The sequence below is a fragment of the Gallus gallus genome, chromosome 4, assembly GCF_016699485.2.
Source record: "Gallus gallus isolate bGalGal1 chromosome 4, bGalGal1.mat.broiler.GRCg7b, whole genome shotgun sequence".
NCBI lineage: Eukaryota > Metazoa > Chordata > Aves > Galliformes > Phasianidae > Gallus > Gallus gallus.
The window spans coordinates 4,987,756-5,006,047 of record NC_052535.1 but is presented as its reverse complement, the minus strand read 5'-3'; the positions used below and the strand labels follow the sequence as shown (position 1 = coordinate 5,006,047).

The 18,292-nt window shown below is 43.0% G+C and overlaps 1 protein-coding gene across 4 annotated transcripts in view; it reads left to right on the top strand.

Annotated features, from left to right (window-relative positions):
• Positions 1 to 18,292, top strand: part of MCF2 (MCF.2 cell line derived transforming sequence) — a 50,109-nt gene that overhangs the window by 23,778 nt on the left and 8,039 nt on the right. For all 4 annotated transcript variants that reach the window (XM_015278484.4, XM_025150041.3, XM_015278485.4 and 1 more), the window contains 18 exons: positions 855 to 979; positions 1,534 to 1,648; positions 2,025 to 2,144; positions 3,318 to 3,509; positions 4,352 to 4,543; positions 4,692 to 4,863; positions 6,911 to 6,999; positions 7,563 to 7,651; positions 7,884 to 7,950; positions 9,735 to 9,850; positions 9,961 to 10,030; positions 10,406 to 10,498; positions 10,824 to 10,916; positions 11,878 to 12,003; positions 12,807 to 13,028; positions 16,138 to 16,230; positions 17,453 to 17,531; positions 18,066 to 18,129. In XM_015278484.4, the coding sequence (XP_015133970.2) occupies positions 855 to 979; positions 1,534 to 1,648; positions 2,025 to 2,144; positions 3,318 to 3,509; positions 4,352 to 4,543; positions 4,692 to 4,863; positions 6,911 to 6,999; positions 7,563 to 7,651; positions 7,884 to 7,950; positions 9,735 to 9,850; positions 9,961 to 10,030; positions 10,406 to 10,498; positions 10,824 to 10,916; positions 11,878 to 12,003; positions 12,807 to 13,028; positions 16,138 to 16,230; positions 17,453 to 17,531; positions 18,066 to 18,129 (2,117 nt within the window). The remainder of the gene's footprint in view (positions 1 to 854; positions 980 to 1,533; positions 1,649 to 2,024; positions 2,145 to 3,317; positions 3,510 to 4,351; positions 4,544 to 4,691; positions 4,864 to 6,910; positions 7,000 to 7,562; positions 7,652 to 7,883; positions 7,951 to 9,734; positions 9,851 to 9,960; positions 10,031 to 10,405; positions 10,499 to 10,823; positions 10,917 to 11,877; positions 12,004 to 12,806; positions 13,029 to 16,137; positions 16,231 to 17,452; positions 17,532 to 18,065; positions 18,130 to 18,292) is intronic.

Sequence of the window (18,292 nt, the reverse complement as noted above, 5' to 3'; positions counted from 1 at the left end):
CATCTATTAATTTAAAATATCAAAAACATTCTTGGGCTTCTGACTGAAATCAGTTCCGTTGGCTTTTTTTGTTTTGTTTTGCTCCTTCTAAGACCATGAAAGATGAAAGCTGATGAGAAACTGTGTGCAGATTGTGAGACGTGGGGTCCCTGTATGTCTCTTGACAACCAAAAGAGTGGTGCAGCTGATTCCTGCGTTCACATAATGAATTGATCAGGATAATTTATGTAGCTGAGGTACTGAACAAAAGCTAGGTGCAGACCTGATGAAAAATTGACAGAAATTAATTAAACGGAGCAACTGAGAAATTAACCTCTTTGATATCCTGAATGGGACAAAATCAAGTTAGCACCTGTTAGACAGTTCAGCTACTTTGTCTGACATATAATGAAAGGCTTTGCATCAAAAGGAGAATTTAGGGCTCTGGGAGTGAGATGTAACAGGGTGGAATAGCAGCCACCTGCACACTAAAGAACGCTGTGCAACATTTCGTCATGGAAAAGCACATCCCTAAACAGCAGAAATACCTGAATGAAAGCATGGACTTGGAGATGAATATCTAATACAGTTCCTCCTGCTCACAGCCCAGTGGTAGTGCTGTGCATCTTGAATCGTTCTGTGGCCTCATGTTTTCATACGTGCCAGTCCCCACCCAGGGTGGTGACCAGTCTGTAGTTCAGCCTCTCCCAGATCTCAAGGGTTAAGGGAGCTAAATGTTGCTGGGAGTCCTTTGCTCTGATGGATACCACTGCTCCACTTTTTATGGCGAGGAAACAGAGATGAGAGCAACACGAAATGACTTACCCTTACCTCCCACAGAGTAGCCTGAATCAGAAATGTTTTGCATTGTGCAGGAAGATATTACAGCAGTCACAAAAGAAGGAAAGTTGCTTTTAAGCAATTTAGAAGATCCTGATGTGGGTGAATGCAGCCAGGACCAGCACCGAGAGAGACCTGGAGACTGGGAGACTGTGAATAGGTGAGTACACTATATTACTAATTTGCCTGATCTTTGATTGGAAACATGTGGGCTATTTCAGCACAGATGTATCTATCAAAAAAGCTTACAGACAGAAATACCAGCTTTGCTCCATACCCGTTGATTTCCTGGCTGATTTCTGTCAACTTTGACCTACTCTGATATTTTTTTCAGGCTCTGTTGTGGGGCTATGGAACAGATTCAGCCCCATGCAGGGCTCTCAGGAGGCATTCAAGGCCAGGCTGGATATCACTCTGGGCAGCCTGGTCTGGTGGTTGGCAACCCTGCACGTAGCAGGGGGTTGAAACTCGATGATCATTGTGGTCCTTTTCAACCCAGGCCATTCTATGATTCTATTCTGATAAAATGGTGATGGCAACAACTTCTCCCAGCTACCGTCATCTGCAGTGATGATTTCATGAAAAGCCTCTGAGATATATACATCAGTTCATTTCTCCTGGGAGATGAACTGGGGTCCTGAGTAGACTGTCTTTCTAGGGCTTGTCCATCTGTTTGTCCATCTGTTCTAATCCTGTCTTTTTTCTGTACTCCAGGCTACTCGGGCAGCTGCGGGAGATGGAGACTGCTTTTGATGGCTTCTGGGAAAAGCATCAGTTGAAAATGGAGCAGTATTTACAACTGTGGAAGTTTGAGCAGAGTTTTCAAGAGGTATTAACAGATGCACTATTTCTGTGTGCAGAAGAAGATCTGGGGAAAGGGGGAGAAGAGAGAGATTTTTATACTTTCTATTTTCAGAGTGTTTAATTTATGCTGCTGCTCCTTAGCTCTGACTAGCAGGGCTAACTCACTTGGGAAGACTGCTGTTCTTCCTCATTCAGAGCTAATTTGGGTATCACTGCCCTGCAGCCACGTAGATTTACCTGAGAGAAGCATCTTTGAACATAGAAATTAGCTCTTGGAAACTCATTTTATTACTGGATTTAACAGTCGCCTAAAGTGTGTTTAATTTTGGACTGAGAATGATTTTCTGTCTGTGCTTTGTATCATTTCGCAGCAGTCTTTTTGTTTGTGTGTGTATGTCTAGGTCAAGAATGCCATTGAATTTTTAATGGGTCAACAAGCAAAACTGCCTGACACTGGAGACAGTGTCTCCCAAGTGAAACAGAGGCTGAAGGACTTGAGTCATTTTGATGGTATGGCTCAGGTGAGTACATCTATCACAGACAGATGCACTGATGAAACATAAGAGGCACGCTCTGTACTTGTGGTAGGTGTTTTCTAAAATGGCCTGTGTCTGGTGCAGCTTGTTGGTAAGTAGATGGAGGAAAAGATTGATTTCGTGTCTCTGTGCTCTTTGCAGCAACACTGTGATCACACTGGAAACCAGGAACAGGATATTTAATTATCGTAGTTAAAATAAATTGCTGAGCCACCATGAAAATCCAGAGCAGATAAATGTCTGAACATAGGGGAAGTGTGGGAGTTAATGAGCTGAACGAAGAATTATTTATATGTTAAGTGCTTTTAGCAGTGCTAATAGACAGAGACTTGTTACTAGGCACATGGAGAGGCAAAAAAGTCGCTATCTTTAAGCGTCTGTGATTTGAATGTAACATATGGAGGAGGAAGACTAAGAGATGCAGCAGAAAGAGGAGTGAAGTGAGATGATTCACAGGAGCCCCACTGAGGATGTGACTTCTGCAAAGGGCAGTGCTTAACTAGTGGGCCACGAGCAATAGAGGAGTCCTTAGGGATTCGGACACAACCCCTAGAGGTTTATGTAAGATTGAGAGCCCTCATGGGAAGGTCTAAGGCTGTTTTTGCCATTTGAAAGATATTTTATTGGGAGAGATAGGAAGAACAAATAGCCGGGCATACAGTGCAGCAGGAAAAGAGTCCTAGCAGAACGCCGGTCCTGGGGAAGATGTAACCACTGCACTCACCAGGAGCTGCAGACAAGCTGGCATGTTCTTTGCATCAAGCTCTACTACAGACAGCCTGAATTGTGTTTGCCCTAGCTGTTTATCTTGCTGTCACGCTTACAAGCATACTGTGCCTAAACTGGACATCAGCTGCCTTTTCATAGACTGCATTTCCTGCAAATGGCAGCAATGCATTGCCAGCAGCCATTCACAGCAGTGCTAGCTTGGTGAGATACCATCATCTTCATCCCTCTTTTGGATGGCTGAAGTTTTTGTTCCCAGATGATGAGTACCATTTTATCCTGTGTAAGCCGCCTATTCTGGCTACTCCTAATGGCAGTCGTCTCCATGTGTACCTAAAATCTGGTAAGAAGAGCAAGTGCATGTTGTTATATGTAGATATTTTGGCATTATTTCAAGTAAGCGTGCAATCTTTTCTCTTCCTTTCACTAAAGGATCTGATAGGGAAGGCTCAGGTGGTGATACTACACGGACACCAGCTAGCAGCAAATCATCACTATGCGCTCAACTTAATCTGCCAGCAGTGCAACGAGCTGCGGCACCATTCTGATGTCTTGTCTGACGAGATCAAAAGGAAGCAGATGCGGCTGCAGAAGACCTTGGATCTTCATACTCGCCTTCAGCAGGTAGAGCTCGGAGATATGGTGCCCCATGAAGCAGATGGTTGGCCTCTCCACTAGCTGGTAGCATCTACAATTTGCAGCTTTGCTTCAGTGATTTGTGTTAGGCAGGTGTTCCTCCAGAGCCGGAAGAATGCTTTGAGTCACTTAGTTGGTTAAGTTAACAAACAGGTGCCTGCTGGTGCTGTGAATAGTCAGTAGAAAAAGGCAAGCATCTCTAGAAAGCAATTCAGAACACCAGAAGTTAGCTTCTGTTGCTCACGCTTTCATGGTGCATCCATGTATGAATTGACTTCTAAAGTTTCCATACCCAGTACAATAGAGATAATGCTTTCAAATAAACTCTGTGTTTTTTTATTAGCGATTTATTAAGAATGAATGTAAGTGACTTTAAGATGACAGATTGGTAGATAGGCACAGCTGCTCTGTGTTAGTGTGCAAGTGGAGTCATGTGGCTCCACTGCTCTTTGATATCTTAATCAGCATCCAAAATACATTTGGAGAAATTCATGCTAATTGGGCCAGAAGGCACACAACTATAGCGTGCTTGAGGCTGCTGAGAAAAGCAATAAAGTCTAACCCTGTTCCATTTCACTGTTCAGGATAATTAGGAAACTTTTTTTCCCCCCTGCGTTTTCACTACAGCGTTGCATTAATCTGTGGGGATTTGTCGGCAGCATCTCTGCTGTGAGGCAGAGCCCTCTCCTGGGTCCTTGCACTCCTGGTGGTGCTAGCGGTCAAAATGCAATAGCTGCTTGGGTTTTCATGAGTACTGATTAGCTCCATGGTAAATAATACTTGTCATGGATACCTTGATTTAGTAGGGCCTCTCACCCTGTTTCCCCCAGGCCCTGCAATGCTGTGATGAGGGTGCCTACCTGCTTGCCAACCAGCAGATGGACAAGTGCCAGTCTAAAGAAGGTGCTCAGAAAGCTCTCCAGGACATAGAAAGATTTCTTGAAAGCTCTTCGCCCTACTTAAACTATGATCCCCAATCCCTACAATATGATTTTGAGTCAGTCTTAACAGCTGAATTGAAGGTAAGCAAATACCCCAATTCCTCACTACCCAAGTAAAAAGCAAAATCTGACTGCACTGCAGTGTTATCAGCTTTACAGTTTTCTGTCTTGGTTCCGAGTGCAAAACATCGGTAGCTATTTAATCATAGAAATCTTTTTCACTCTACAGTGCCAGATACAGTCAGTGCAGGTGAAGCTTGAAAATGTTCGAAGCATGTTTGAGAACCGTCAGTCTTGCTTCAAGAAGCTGTTGGATAAGCATGTGCGTCCCGTCCAGTTAGTGGCCCCTCGGCCAGAAAACCCACCACGATCCAAGTCACCATTATTCTCTCCTAAACATGGTAAAGTATCCTCATGTTATTTTCAGATGATCATTATCAGGATGAGCAACACGACGTGAGAAACCAACTGGATTATAGAGCTGTATATTATATGACTTCCTGGCTCTCCAGTTTTTGTCCAGCTTCCCATTTCTGTTCGAGGAATGGGATGTGGAAGCCTCACACTAAGTACATGGGCTGGTTGGTTGTGAATCACTCTGTGCTGTTGTGTTGGCTCCACGTGCACTTCCCAGCTACGACAAGAGCTCCCATGGTTTCCTGGGTGTTTAATATTTTTCTGAACTCCTAACGTGTTAGAGCTACCAAATGTCTTAGGATGTTCTCTTACTTTTAAGAGATGAGCACATGGAAAGGAGGAAGAGGACTTGATAAAATGAATGCAGTGTTTTTTTGCACTCCTTGTGCAGGAACACAGCTCTGGCTGGCTGGGTGGTGCTGCTTGCTTGGTTATTTGTTTTCATTTGCTGCTCAGTGAAAAAAGTCAGCTGAAAACAGTCCATATTTCCACTTCTGTTTTCCTAGCATCTTACTTGGATGAGCTGGTGATTTAGTGATACAGGGGGGAAAAGGTATAGATTTGTTAGCCCTACCCATAGCCTGAAGCCTATTTGTATAACTGTTCTTGGTAACAATCTCCATAACTGTCTTGAGCTAGAACTGGCATAAAATTAGACTGATGTTTGCAAAGGAGCCTAGATACATGAGGAGCTGATTCTCCTGAACATAAGTGACAAGCTGGATGTTTAACTCCCTTTGATTCTTTGAGAATGTCATCCTTAAATCCCAACTGTGGAATAATTAATGCCCATAAAGGTACGAGTTCTGGTTGAACTGAGGTCACTGCGTGTTCTGCCTTCATTTTGTTAATGGGATGTGGCACAATGTTAACGTTAAATGATATCATTAAAACTTCCATCTTTAGCAGCCCTTTATGTATCAGAATTCAGAAGTACTTTACAGCAGTGTTCGGATATTTTAAACCAGGGATATGCTGTAATGTGGGAGTATTAAATTCTGTGAGCTGACTGTATAAAATGATCAGACACCGGTGATCTGCTTTAATACAAATTTGTTTACGATGAATTAGTGTGGATTGGCTGTGGTGAATGGCAGCAGGTGTCATACAAGCAGCAGAAGTGGCTCCAATTTGGGGAGCTAATAGTGTAAATAAGAAAGCTAGTGGAATGAAGGGAATTAAGCTACTCAGTATACAGGCCAGTGCTGCAAATAAAGCCTGGATTTTCTGATCTTCAGCCAATGCCACATTCCCTGCTCTCTGAACTTCCATGCAAGACAAAAAACTCCATCTTTAAACTAAAATACTGCCCGTTTTACCAGAGTTGTTTTCAGCTTTCTAGAAGCAGGAAAGCATTAAGGAGAAATCAGTGGTTTCAGAAATAGGGGTACGTGTCTGACCAGCTCTGTGGGATGCTGTGAGGCCATCATCCATTGGCCAGACGTGCTCACTGTACTGCCTTCATGTGATGCCCATTTTTCTAGCAAAGGCACTCCATCACCTGCCAAGCACAGGTATCCTCCATTAATCACCTTCCTGAAAGAAATGATCAGGCATGTTGAAATGAGCACAGCCAGCAAGAGGGGAAAGACAAAAGACTCTTCTCTGGATAGATCATGCCGAGAGAGCTTTTTAATAAGGCCTCCATTTGACACCAAACATCAAAACGCTGCTGTCCTGCTGGGGCGCTGCGCAGTGTCAAAGGCGCACGCTGAGCTCCGCCGGGAGCGCTTTGAGATGTGTGGGTTTGATGGCGTGGATTGAAACCAAACCACCTCTGAGTGCATTACTTTTGTCCTCTTTTCCTTTCTTTTTCTTCTTGTTGTGGTCTGAGGAAACCCAGTTCCTCTTTCAAGTTAGCCCTGGGTTTGAAGCCTGGTCTGATGAGTCACTTTGCTTGTAGTATTTGCCAACTAATCACTCATTCTTAAAATATACCCCATTTTTCTTCATGACTTATTAGTTACTCCCTGAACCATCTCCGTCACAACAGATGCACATTATGGAATGATATTTTTTTTTCTACCCAAGGTGTGGATTTTAATTCCAGTTTGAAATTTTCATTTGATCTCTCTCTCCCTGGGAAGAAAACATCAAGGAAAACTCCAAGTTCTCGCAAGGTAATAACTGCTAGCAAAATCTGAATGAGTTTTATAGACTAAGAAACCAGCTGAAAATGGGAAACATTGACTGAATTCGGATTGGGATGTGAAGGAAGTTTGTTTGTTGTTGTTTTTTTTTTTTTAATTTTAAAAATATTTAACCTTTCTTACCCCTGTAGTTTATTTGGATTTACCCAGCATCTGAGTTCTATCTTGGGTTGTTTTGCCAAAGAACAGATATGGTTCTCCTGTGTGTTGTTCCCTAAATTTGCATAACTGTGTGGATGCAGTCTTGCAAACAGACGTCAAATATTTCCCCTGTGGGGACCATTCTCTGGTTTATGCATGAATGAATATTGTCAGTACTTCCAGATATTATGTAGCATAATAATTTCTAGGACTTTTTGGCTACCCAGTAGAAGCTTTGCTCTTTTGAAGTTCAGTGGCACAGAGGATTCCTTATAAGGCAGTGTATTTCATCCTTCCCCAAGGTTCGTGTAGCTCCACTAAGGGCTGGGCTTATCCTGCCCCTGCAGTGACCTCTCTGCAGCTCCTTCAGGTCCATCCCATTTCTTTTCCAGATCGAAGTAATGCACGATTATCAGGAAAAACGGAATTCCTTGCAGTCTTTTATTTCAGACAGTGATGACAACTTGGATATACTGAAAGGGTAAGCTTTCACCCTGTTTAAATCACTCCGAATGATGTGTTTCTGGTCAGCCCTTTCACCATCCATGTATGTCATAGCGCTTGATGTCATCTCTTGCACTTTTGCCTATTTTGTCATCCCTACGTTGGTTGTTAGTGAGGTCACACTGTGTTTTGGGCTTGCACAAACTGCCTGTGCTTTTTTTCTATGCAGATATCATAATTTTTTCCTTTTTTTTTTTTCTTTCTTGTAGCCACGTCATAAATGAGCTTATAGAAACTGAGAGAGTGTACGTAGAGGAACTGTTCACTGTTCTGACGGTGAGTGACTTCTTCAGATCGCTCATTACTGCTCCCCAGTGACTTGTACAAAAGAGCACCTGCCACTCTGTGGAACTAAGCAGCAATGTGATGGGACAGGTTTCTACCAAACTGTCAGATCCCCCAGCTAGTCATGAATTTTCAAGTTCTCTCCCTTTTATTTCTAAGTAGGAGGCATCTGCAGGAACAGTTGGTGTCAGGATGAACTTTTCATCCAGAATGAGGAAGAAGCCTTCTGTTTGTACACACATGCACTGGTAATTAGTTCTATCACTGCTTGTGAAAATGTACAAAGAGCTGGTGCTTTTAACTGCTCCCTCAGTTCTTCACCTTTTGGAGATGAGCGAAGGTTGTGTTTTATGTTTGGAAGGTTTCTGTCTCAATGCTTTGAGGTTTGTGGATGTATAAAGCGCATTTCTTAACCCAGAAAGCAGATTCTAATTTCTCTACTGCTATTTTAGACACATGTATTTTGTTCCACAATGCCACTTGCTGATGAATGAAACAAGTCACTGTTAATTACCTCATCCTGATTACGTTTCTCTGACCTGAGAACAAACGCTGTATAAATCTGTTCAGCTGCAGGTAGTTGCACAGAACTGCCCTGTGCTTGATTGGTTTTTGTTTTGTTAAACTGCACTTGATGTGATAAAGCAGTTAGCAGGTGTGTGGGTTTATTGCTGTGTCCAGTCCAGACAGTGGACAGGGCAAGCTAAGTTGCCTGAAAATAACATTTCCATAGGAGAGTGAAGCCTCTTTGCAGTGGTTAAATATAAATGACTAATTTTCCAGATACTTATCTTCTGCTGCATCCTTAATCAAATAGAGAATGGTGGAAGGAATACTGATTTAAGCCATAATTAGTATAAGAGATTAATAAGAAAAGCCAAAGATGTGCCATGCATACTAAGTATGTTTTGGCAAACATTTGCTACTTGTGTTAAATTGACCTCAGTTTTGTGCAGCACTTAGTGACTGGCATGAGCTGCTGAGCTGCTGCCAATGGCTTCTTGCTGTTTTCTTTACAGAGGCGGTCCTGACTGCTGGCTCTGCCTTCCTGCTCTTCTACATTTACGATAGTTACCACATCTGGTAGCTGGTTTTGTGTTGGTGTAGTAATGTCGTTTTCCTGCGGAGAGCTTTGCACTGTTTGCTAATTCCACCCAGCAGTTGGCAGCAAAGGCTTCCTTCTGGGAGGCCGTGATTGCAAGAGGCAGGTGGGGCAATAGTGGACAGACTTCTGAGGCAGCAAGAATTGAGAAGAGCAGGATCCTGCTGTTCAGCACGTCTTGTGCAAGAGCAAAAAGCCCATTGATTTTGATATTTGATCTCAAGCCTTCTCTGCTCTGTAACAAATCACCTTGTACACTGGGTCTTGTGACAGCGTCTGTAACGGCACGTTCTGTACAAACACGTTGTCACTCGTGTGCCAGGGTCGTAACAGCAGATGTGTTTAACCCAGACAAGTATTCCTGTGGGACCAGTCGGGCTGTAGTGAGCAGAAAGTGACTGCAGTTTGGCTTCTGTGATCAGAACATCTCCACCGTGTTCACTCACCCCAGGAAAGCTGTCCCATGCCATTCTCTGCTGGACCACAGCCCCACTTGCTTATGCACTGAATGCTGATGTGCCAAAAGACAGGTGTTTAGGGGCAAAAGAAAAGGGATGTAGAAATTTGAACCGAAGTAGATTATATTGGAAGTCTGCTCACATCCCTTTGTCCTCTGCCTTTGGGGAGATGCCAAGCAAAAGCCTGAAAAACTGAGCAGTTTTGCATCCTGCAGGGCTACAGAGCTGAGATGGACAACCCTGCCATGGTCATCCTTATGCCTCCCGTGCTGAGGAACAGGAAGGATGTCCTCTTTGGAAACATGCCTGAGATATATGACTTTCACAACAAGTATGGTGCTGGCTCTCCTCCCCCTCTTTGCCTCACTGATTTCCTGTAACGATGAAGTACCCAAATAGTACCTTGCTCACAACTGCATTTTGTCTCTTCATCTCTTGCAGAATATTCCTGCACAGTTTGGAAAGCTGCCTGGGAGCACCCGAGAGAGTGGGATTTTGTTTCCTAGACAGGGTTGGTGACTCATTTTCACATATAAGACAGACACTTTAAGGCCAATGTTTCTGCTGTGCTTTGCACTCTTCAACATCTCAGTTATGTCAGTTGGATGAGGTGCTTCTGATATGTAATTCCAACAGCAAGGGAGGGAATGCAACTGTGTGGACAGCAGCAGATGGGGGAAAGCAGCAGTCATGACTACACCATGGCTTGCTGCAAGGAGCTTTCTGCTTCCCGGCAGTGACTCTTTTACCTGAACTCTGTGACCTTCAGGTGTTACACTTGGAAGCAGAGATAAAAGCACACTGCAGCTCAGGTATTCCTTCTATTTAGCTGCCCAGCAGGCTTGCATACATGTGTGTCTGACTTGCATTTTGGCTTTCTTTACAGCGAGAGGATTTCCAGATGTATGAGAAATACTGTCAGAACAAGCCCCGCTCGGAGTCCCTGTGGAGGCAGTGCTCTGAGAGCACCTTCTTCCAGGTGAGCTGCTGGTTTCTATCAAGGCAGTGTTGTCCCGGGGCCCTTGTCCTAAACACCATCCTCAGCACTCCACTGTTTTTGTAGTGTATTCTGTTTGCCATTGTGTGAAAGCTGCCCAAAAGTGGCAGTTGGAGTTTCTTGTACACAAAGAATTTAAGGCAGATCCATCCATATTATACATTTTTATGAAATCTCTTTCATTGTGTGAACTACAGGACATTCTTACATGAAATCTTTTGAAGTCTTCAAACCATGTTACTAATGCTATTAGAATAACTATGGATTGTTAGCATGTATCTTATCTAATATGAATTCTTTGTTTCAGGAGTGCCAAAGAAAATTAGAGCACAAACTCGGGCTGGATTCCTATTTGCTCAAACCAGTGCAGCGCCTGACAAAATACCAGTTGCTTCTGAAGGTATTTCATAAGCTGCTTTTGAAAAGACATTTGGAGATGGATTTGTTTTCCATTTTGTTTTTCAGTTAAAGTTTACCTCTAAATCAAGCCTTAGGTTATGTGTTACTTAGCTTGGCTCTCCATAGCGACATTCAGCAAGGTTGATATTTTTCATATCTGAAGGAGTGTGTGCTTTTAACATGTTGTTTTTGTGGGGAGAAGAACTGAATCTGTTCAGAGATGTAAAATGTAAGAAAAATGAACCATACATGTCCATAAGAGTATGATGAATGAAAGTATGCTATACAGATTCATCTCTTCTGCTTGGGTTGTTGTAGTGCCCATAATCTTTTGTCTCATCCTTTTGTCCCCCTTCTGAGGCAGAGCACTGCTGCCGTTCCCACTTTACAGAGAACTGGGGTGGTGGTTTCTGAAGGTTGTTGAATCCCACCTTCCAGCTTCTTGAATGAGGAACAAGTACGTATGAGGCTCTGAGCAGGCAGAGAAGATATGAAATGAGAGTAATTTTATATCACTCATAGTGTTGCCAATTCCGTCTTCTGCTTATTGGCTTAAAGGCTCCAGGATTTATAAAATCTTCCTTCTGTCTGCCAATCTGAAGACAGTCATCTACTGCAAACTCATCTGAATGCATTTGTGACATATTAGCTGATGCCAAACCTGAGTCACATTTGCCATTTCTTATCAAGCAGGAAAATGCAACACAAAGAACTCAGAAAAGAGCGATGCCACTCTGTAACCTGATGCTGTCCTCAAGGAAAACCAGAGAAAAAGAGATGTGTTTCAGTGATATTCCACACCTCATACTGACTGGCTTACAATTAGTGTATTTTCCGTTGACATATGAAAAAAGAAACTCAGGGAGTGCAGCTTGCTCTTGGGCATTGGAAACTTTGGGTGAGCTGGAAAAAAGTTTGCTTTGTTCAATTGCAAGCACATGCTCTTTCATTTCTATTTTCAGGAGTTGTTAAAGTACAGCACAAGCTGTGATGGAGTTCAGGAACTTCAAGAAGCTCTGGTTGCAATGCTGGATTTGCTAAAATCAGTCAATGACTCTATGCATCAGATTTCAATAACAGGATATGACGTGAGTAGATTTCGGTAATTAGAGAACCTGTACAATGCTGGTTGATATACTGGAAGTGGATAGTGTCCCAGGATGTAGGAACTAAAAACCACATTAGAACAATTACAAACTGGATGGCATCAGGAAGCTTATAGGTGTCAGTCTTCCATTTGATTTCAGGATTTTGGAAGCTATTCCCATCCAAACGATATGAGGAGTTGCATAGTTCCCACACTTGCCACCTTGTGGTTCCTGGGAGCATTTTTCCAGAATCTACACTAGTTCTCAGATGATTCACCTTATAATTGAGCTGGGCTGTCTTCATAATATTTCTCATTCAACCTTTAATTAAATACACCCTGAAGTAGGTTTTGATCCTTGCCTGTTGAAGTGGCTGTCCTTCCTAGGGATTCAGGGAGGGATGCATGGATGGCTAAGCTGCTGGTCGCAGTCCTGGCCTACTGGAAAAATCCTTTTCTTCCCATTCTACACAACCTCTGTTCAGGCTCAGCTCTCATCTCACTTATGTGGGGGAACCCTTGATATGACCTCTTCTAGGTGCTGGCAAGTTTTCTTACCCTCCAGTTATTGGCTTGTATCCCTTTGCATAGATGAACTGTAGGCTTGTGTCTGAGACCTCTTCTTCTCTCCTGGCACCATGTCATCACTCCCAAAAGATCATCTGATCCTTCCAGGAAGACCTATTCTTAGAGTGACATGCCTTGGAACAGAGCTGGCCCCATTGCCCTTCATTGTTTGCACAGTCCTCCTGCATTTTAATTGACGTAATCTTTTTTTGTATATATTTGTCATACTTTCCCCAGGGCGACTTGAGTGAACTAGGAAAAGTATTGATGCAAGGATCTTTCAGCGTTTGGACAGGACACCGAAAAGGTCCAACAAAAATGAAGGATCTTGCCAGGTTCAAGCCAATGCAGAGGCATCTCTTCCTGTATGAGAAAGCCTTGGTCTTCTGCAAGAAGCGAGAGGATCATGGAGATGGATATGATAAAACTTCATCTTACAGTTTTAAGCATTTTCTGAAAGTAAGGATTTTTTCTTTGGGGCCATTGCCATGGGAATTTTGAACTGTTAACTTTGTGAACCCAGAGTATATTTCAGTAGTGCAGTGGCTTGGTTTCTGCTATCAAGGACTATAATGTTCCAAATGGGGGTGCCATGAAAGGCTGGTGGATGTAGTAACATGTAGTGGGTTATGGGGTGACATCTGCCAGAGAAGTAGTGCTTTGGGCAAGTCCCTGGGATGGAGATGTGCCTTCTTCCCTCTCGTAGTCCACTTTCCAGGACAAGGGGTTGAAAGCATGAAATGGAAAGCATGAACTGCTGTCATGCCCAGCCCCTTGGAAGAATCAGGGCTCCTCATGCCCCTGGTCTCCCAGGAGCACAGCCTCCTACTGCGCAGCCAGGAGGAGGGGTATCACTGCTCTTCCTCTCCTATGCCTTTCTCCTTCAGCAGGCTCCAGCTGCAGCTAGAAGCACAATTATCAGGCAAAGAGAATAGCCTCTGGCTAAACAGGAGGGATGTAAACAACTGTCCCAAGCCTATAAATGCCAACTCTTGTCAATAAAAATCCCAAACTACTTCTCTAAAAGAGACCGTCTGGCTTATTGTGTGTGATGAGCACTTCTATGAGCATTTTGTCTCAGTACTCTGCCTCATTTTTCTTGATAAATAAAAAAAAAAAACAATATAGGTACATCACAGAATGGAAAAAAGAAAAGGGCACTTGGGGCTGAGCCTTTGAGCCCAGATGCTGTGAGTCCCCTGATCTCCATGGGGTCTGGGGAGAGAGATGACACCAGCAGTCAGAAACCTTTCAAGGGTGTTGCAGTAGATAAGTCTGTTCAGCTCCGGTGCACATTACAAATTGTGTATTAAAAACAAATCCCAGTCCATATGTTTAGCTACTTAAGTGCTTTTCCCAAACAGCATAGTTTTTGTTCTGGGGAGCTTGTTTTCCCTGTAGTACTTGTTTTGCCGTATGTGCTTTTGGAAGAACTGAAGAGGCAGCATGGGGAAACCTGCTCAGAGGTGAAAATCTTGTGTTCAAGAGTCCAGACAATGAGACCAGTGTTTGTCTAGGAGGGGCTCGTTTTCTGGCATTTTGGATTGCTAAGGAGAGAGGCTGTGCTTAGAGAATGCCTGGATGCTGAAGCATTACTTCCCTGCACGCATGCATTCTCAGAATTGCTGTCCTGAGGGCAAAACCACATTTCTGGAGCTCAGCATTTGGTTGATTGGTGATAGTATCATGGAATTAGTTTTCCTTGCAAGAATGTTTTGCAGGGATTCAGAATTAAAGAAAGCTGTTTCGTGGAAGCAGTGTAACTGGACATCTGTAGGAACAACCAAAACAAAACTTCCCCCAAACAGGCAGACTTTAAAAACAAGATAATATTTTAAATGTTATATAAAATAGCCAGCAATAAATATCCCTTCAGCTGATACTCAGTAACTTAGAGCATGCAGGTTCATAACTCACCGCAATGCAAAGTAGATCTGTCTGCCTTTTACCACCATGGAAGGTGATGCAGATGGATGCCATCCCAAAGCATTAAGCTCAGCCACCTCCATCTGCATTGCAGCAAACTGCAGCTGAAGGGACAGTAAATCCTGCTCAGAAGGAGGAAGAAGTATTTTAAAATACTCTAACATGAATCAACGTGTCATAAATACACCTACTTCTGGTACCTTCCCTCATGTCTTCATAGTGGATAATCTAAAATTCCAGGTATCTTGATGCCTGGGCAGTTCTGTGGTGGACACCAAGTGGAATTGCCAACCCAGAGGGGCAGGAACTGGAATGGCAGTGTCTGGATGTGTGCTCTCTAGGTTACCCTTTCAACATCTCAGTGTTGAATTTGCCTACAGTCAGAGTAGAACCCGATCTCATTTTCCATGGCATTGTGGCACTACACTGCACAAGGCCAATGTTTTCTGAGACATAATGCCTTCATAGCAAGGTTATGCTGCAGATTTTAACCTATGCATTTTTAAATAGGAATGGATATGTGCGAGACTATAAATGTGCAAATGGTCTCTGGCTTTAGTCAGCGATCAGTCTCAGTTCTAATCATCAATACAGAGCTCCAGACTTTGGTGAAACCTCATTGTGCACAACAATGAGAGACAAAGAGGGGCTGGGAAATGCTGCTTGCTATTCAGTGCCCTTCCTTTCTGAGTCTGGATGCAAAAGCTTTCTTGCAAGTTCACAAGAGCTCTGCTATTTATACCAGTGAAGAAATGAAGAAAGCTCATTAGCAGCTTCCTTCCATTTTCCTGTGGCTCTTCATAGTCACTGAAATGGGGTGCCAACCTTTGAGAGAATAAGTGGGAACAGAGAGCTTGCCCGGGTGATCCCACCTGTAACTATTGTAGCCTTGCAGACAAAAAGCTCTGAGTATGCACATTAACAGAAAGGATCAGCAATGTTTAACAGATGTTCTTTCTCGGGCTTTATTTGTATTTGTACTGGATTCGCTTATGGCCGCCTGTGTGGATAATGAATGACATGATACCATTATGATTAGATCTGTTTCAAAACATGGAAGTGGAATACTTAACTTTTTGATCGTCTGTTAATCAGTGATGAATCACTAGCAGAATCTGCTTTAAACAAGAAACAAGTTTATGCAATATCAGGAACGGGACAGTAATTGCATGTTGTGTTCAGTGGATGGGTCGGAGGCCAGAAGAGAGTGAACTGAAATTCCTTAAGGAGCTGAGGGCTTCTCAGATGGGTTTGAAGTAAATAAAACATAACCCAGCACAAATGAAGTATGTAGAAAGATAACGCGCCATGCATTTATAAAGCTTCATATACCTCATCTGAGAAATGTCATGCTGGAAGAGGCATGAGATAACCTTTCAGTTTGTTCCACTGATTCTTGAGTAGGAATTCCCCTGCAGCTTATTGGTAGTTATAAGAAAGCTTTGGTAAATAAGGCAAGCTGATGGAAATCAGGGGGAATAACTCAGATAATGACTTCCAGTTGCTGCTGAAATGGAAATTGATGAAATGTGTTAAACAAAGCTGTTTTCACCCAGTTCAGCGTGGTGCAAAATATATGGATTCATTTTAAAGGCGAAAGATTCGTAGCACGCTTCATTTTTTGGTTCTTTTCTCTTTGCAGATGAATGCAGTTGGAATAACTGAGAACGTGAAGGGGGATCATAGGAAATTTGAAATCTGGTATAGTGGTCGAGAAGAGGTGTATGTTGTGCAGGTTTGTAGCTTCAGAGATCTGAATATTTGTAAGTAGTGGTATGAAAAAGTCTCCTCTTGATCTTCTCAGGATGTAAGGTTATCAGGCATTCAGCTTGTATTTCTTCTTCCGCTTTGCCCATGTGTCTGTTCATAGAGCTGTCCCAGTGGCCATTCCCCAATGTCCGGTACAGGGCTGTAAAAGTGGAGACAGAGCTGGTCCTTGGAAATAGAGCCTTTGATTCCAAATGCAGTCCTCAAATGGACCAGTTGTTGAAAAAAACATTTTACTGTGCTTAACAGCTTACATGAACTGAGGTGGGAAGTGAGCCTCATGCTTTAATGAATACAAACACATGCTTTACTACAATTAAATGCTGGAACTGCCCCCAGAGTGAAGGCTTAGCTTCTATGGTGCTATTTCCAGTCGTAGTTTGACTAGTCTATGGAATAGTAGCCTGGTTTCTTCCTATTTATTTTACCCTCTTTTGTAGCATTTTGAATAGAACTTTGTAAGAGTGAAGTATTTGCCTGATGGTGTGTTCAGAGCACAACCTTGTGAAAATACTGTTCATTGGCATTTGTTTTTAATTTGCCCTCTGCTGAGCTTTTTTCCTCCTTGTTATAATCCGGTAGCAAATTGAAACTCAAAGCAGGTGTATGTAGCAGGGTATACATATATTCAGAGGATAGTGATAGGACAAGGGGGAATGGTTTTAAACTGAGATGGGGAGGTTTAGGTTAGATGTTAGGAGGAAGTTTTTCACACGGAGGGTGGTGATGCACTGAACAGGTTGCCCAAGGAGGCTGTGGATGCCCCATCCCTGCAGACATTCAAGGCCAGGCTGGATGTGGCTCTGGGCAGCCTGATCTGCTGGTTGGTGACCCTGCACATAGCAGGAGGTTGAAACTGGATGATCACTGTGGTCCTTTCCAACCCAGGCCAATCTGTGATTCTATGATAGATTTGGCCCTTTGGGTATTTTAAAAAGAGAATAGTTGCATGCTTAGATGTGCTTTTGCCTGCACTCCTTGGGTTGTGGCAATGTCTCCACCATTTCTGCTGTGTTGCCTGGATGTGGTGGGATCGTTCATTTAAAAAAATGAAGAGTATTTCAATTTTAACACTGGCTTCAGATGAAAGGGGATTTCAGATAATTGCGGCATTGAAAAGTAACGTTCTATTCATACAGTATAATGGGTGATTCATAATTCAAAATTCAGACAATTCTCTCTTCTTTTAGGCCCAAACAGTAGATCTGAAGATGGCATGGTTGAATGAAATCAGAAAAATTTTATTCAAGCAGCAGGAGCTCATAAAAGGTACATTTGACCAATTTGTCTGTGGCATTCACTGTGCAGCAGAACCTTTCCTATTTTCACATTACTAATCTTCAAATCCACTAATTCTCACCGGAGAATTGATTTTCAGAAGAAACCCAGTAGCACAGTTCTGGAGTGAGGTCTTACATTACAGGGAAATAGCAGAAGTTAAAGCTGTAAAGGCCGGGTGCTCAAGTAGAAATGAATTACAGAAGTACTTTTTTTTTGCCATTACTGTGGGGAGTTGTTTCACATTTGTTCTCATACGCTTAATTCAAGGAGATTCATAGCAGATGCCTTGTTTTAAGTATATTAAAGCCCCATAGACTTCAGTGGAATGCTTGCTATTGGATTTGTGCTAACATACCATCTTAATCACAACTAAATCTGCCCTTTGTAATAGTCCCTAGGTCTGGTTTTCTCTAAACAGTAATCATCAGAGTTGTTCAGAAGGCCTAGCTTTGAAAATAATGCTTCAAATGTGACAGCTGCTAAGAAACAAGGATGTAAATCTGGTTTCTGTCCTCCCCACAGTGGAGAAGCAGCAGCCTGGCTCATGCACTGACCAGCTCCACCTCTCCTCCCAGCTGAGCGATGGGTGAGTCCCTGAGTTTGGCTCTGGGTGGGGGGCACCACTGAGCACTCATCTGACAGCACAACCTGAGCTGCAGTTTTCCTATCGTGTCCACCCAAAAAATCAAAACTGGGCACTGAGATCCTTCAGAATAGCATATATTAATAAGTACCATTATTATTTCTGA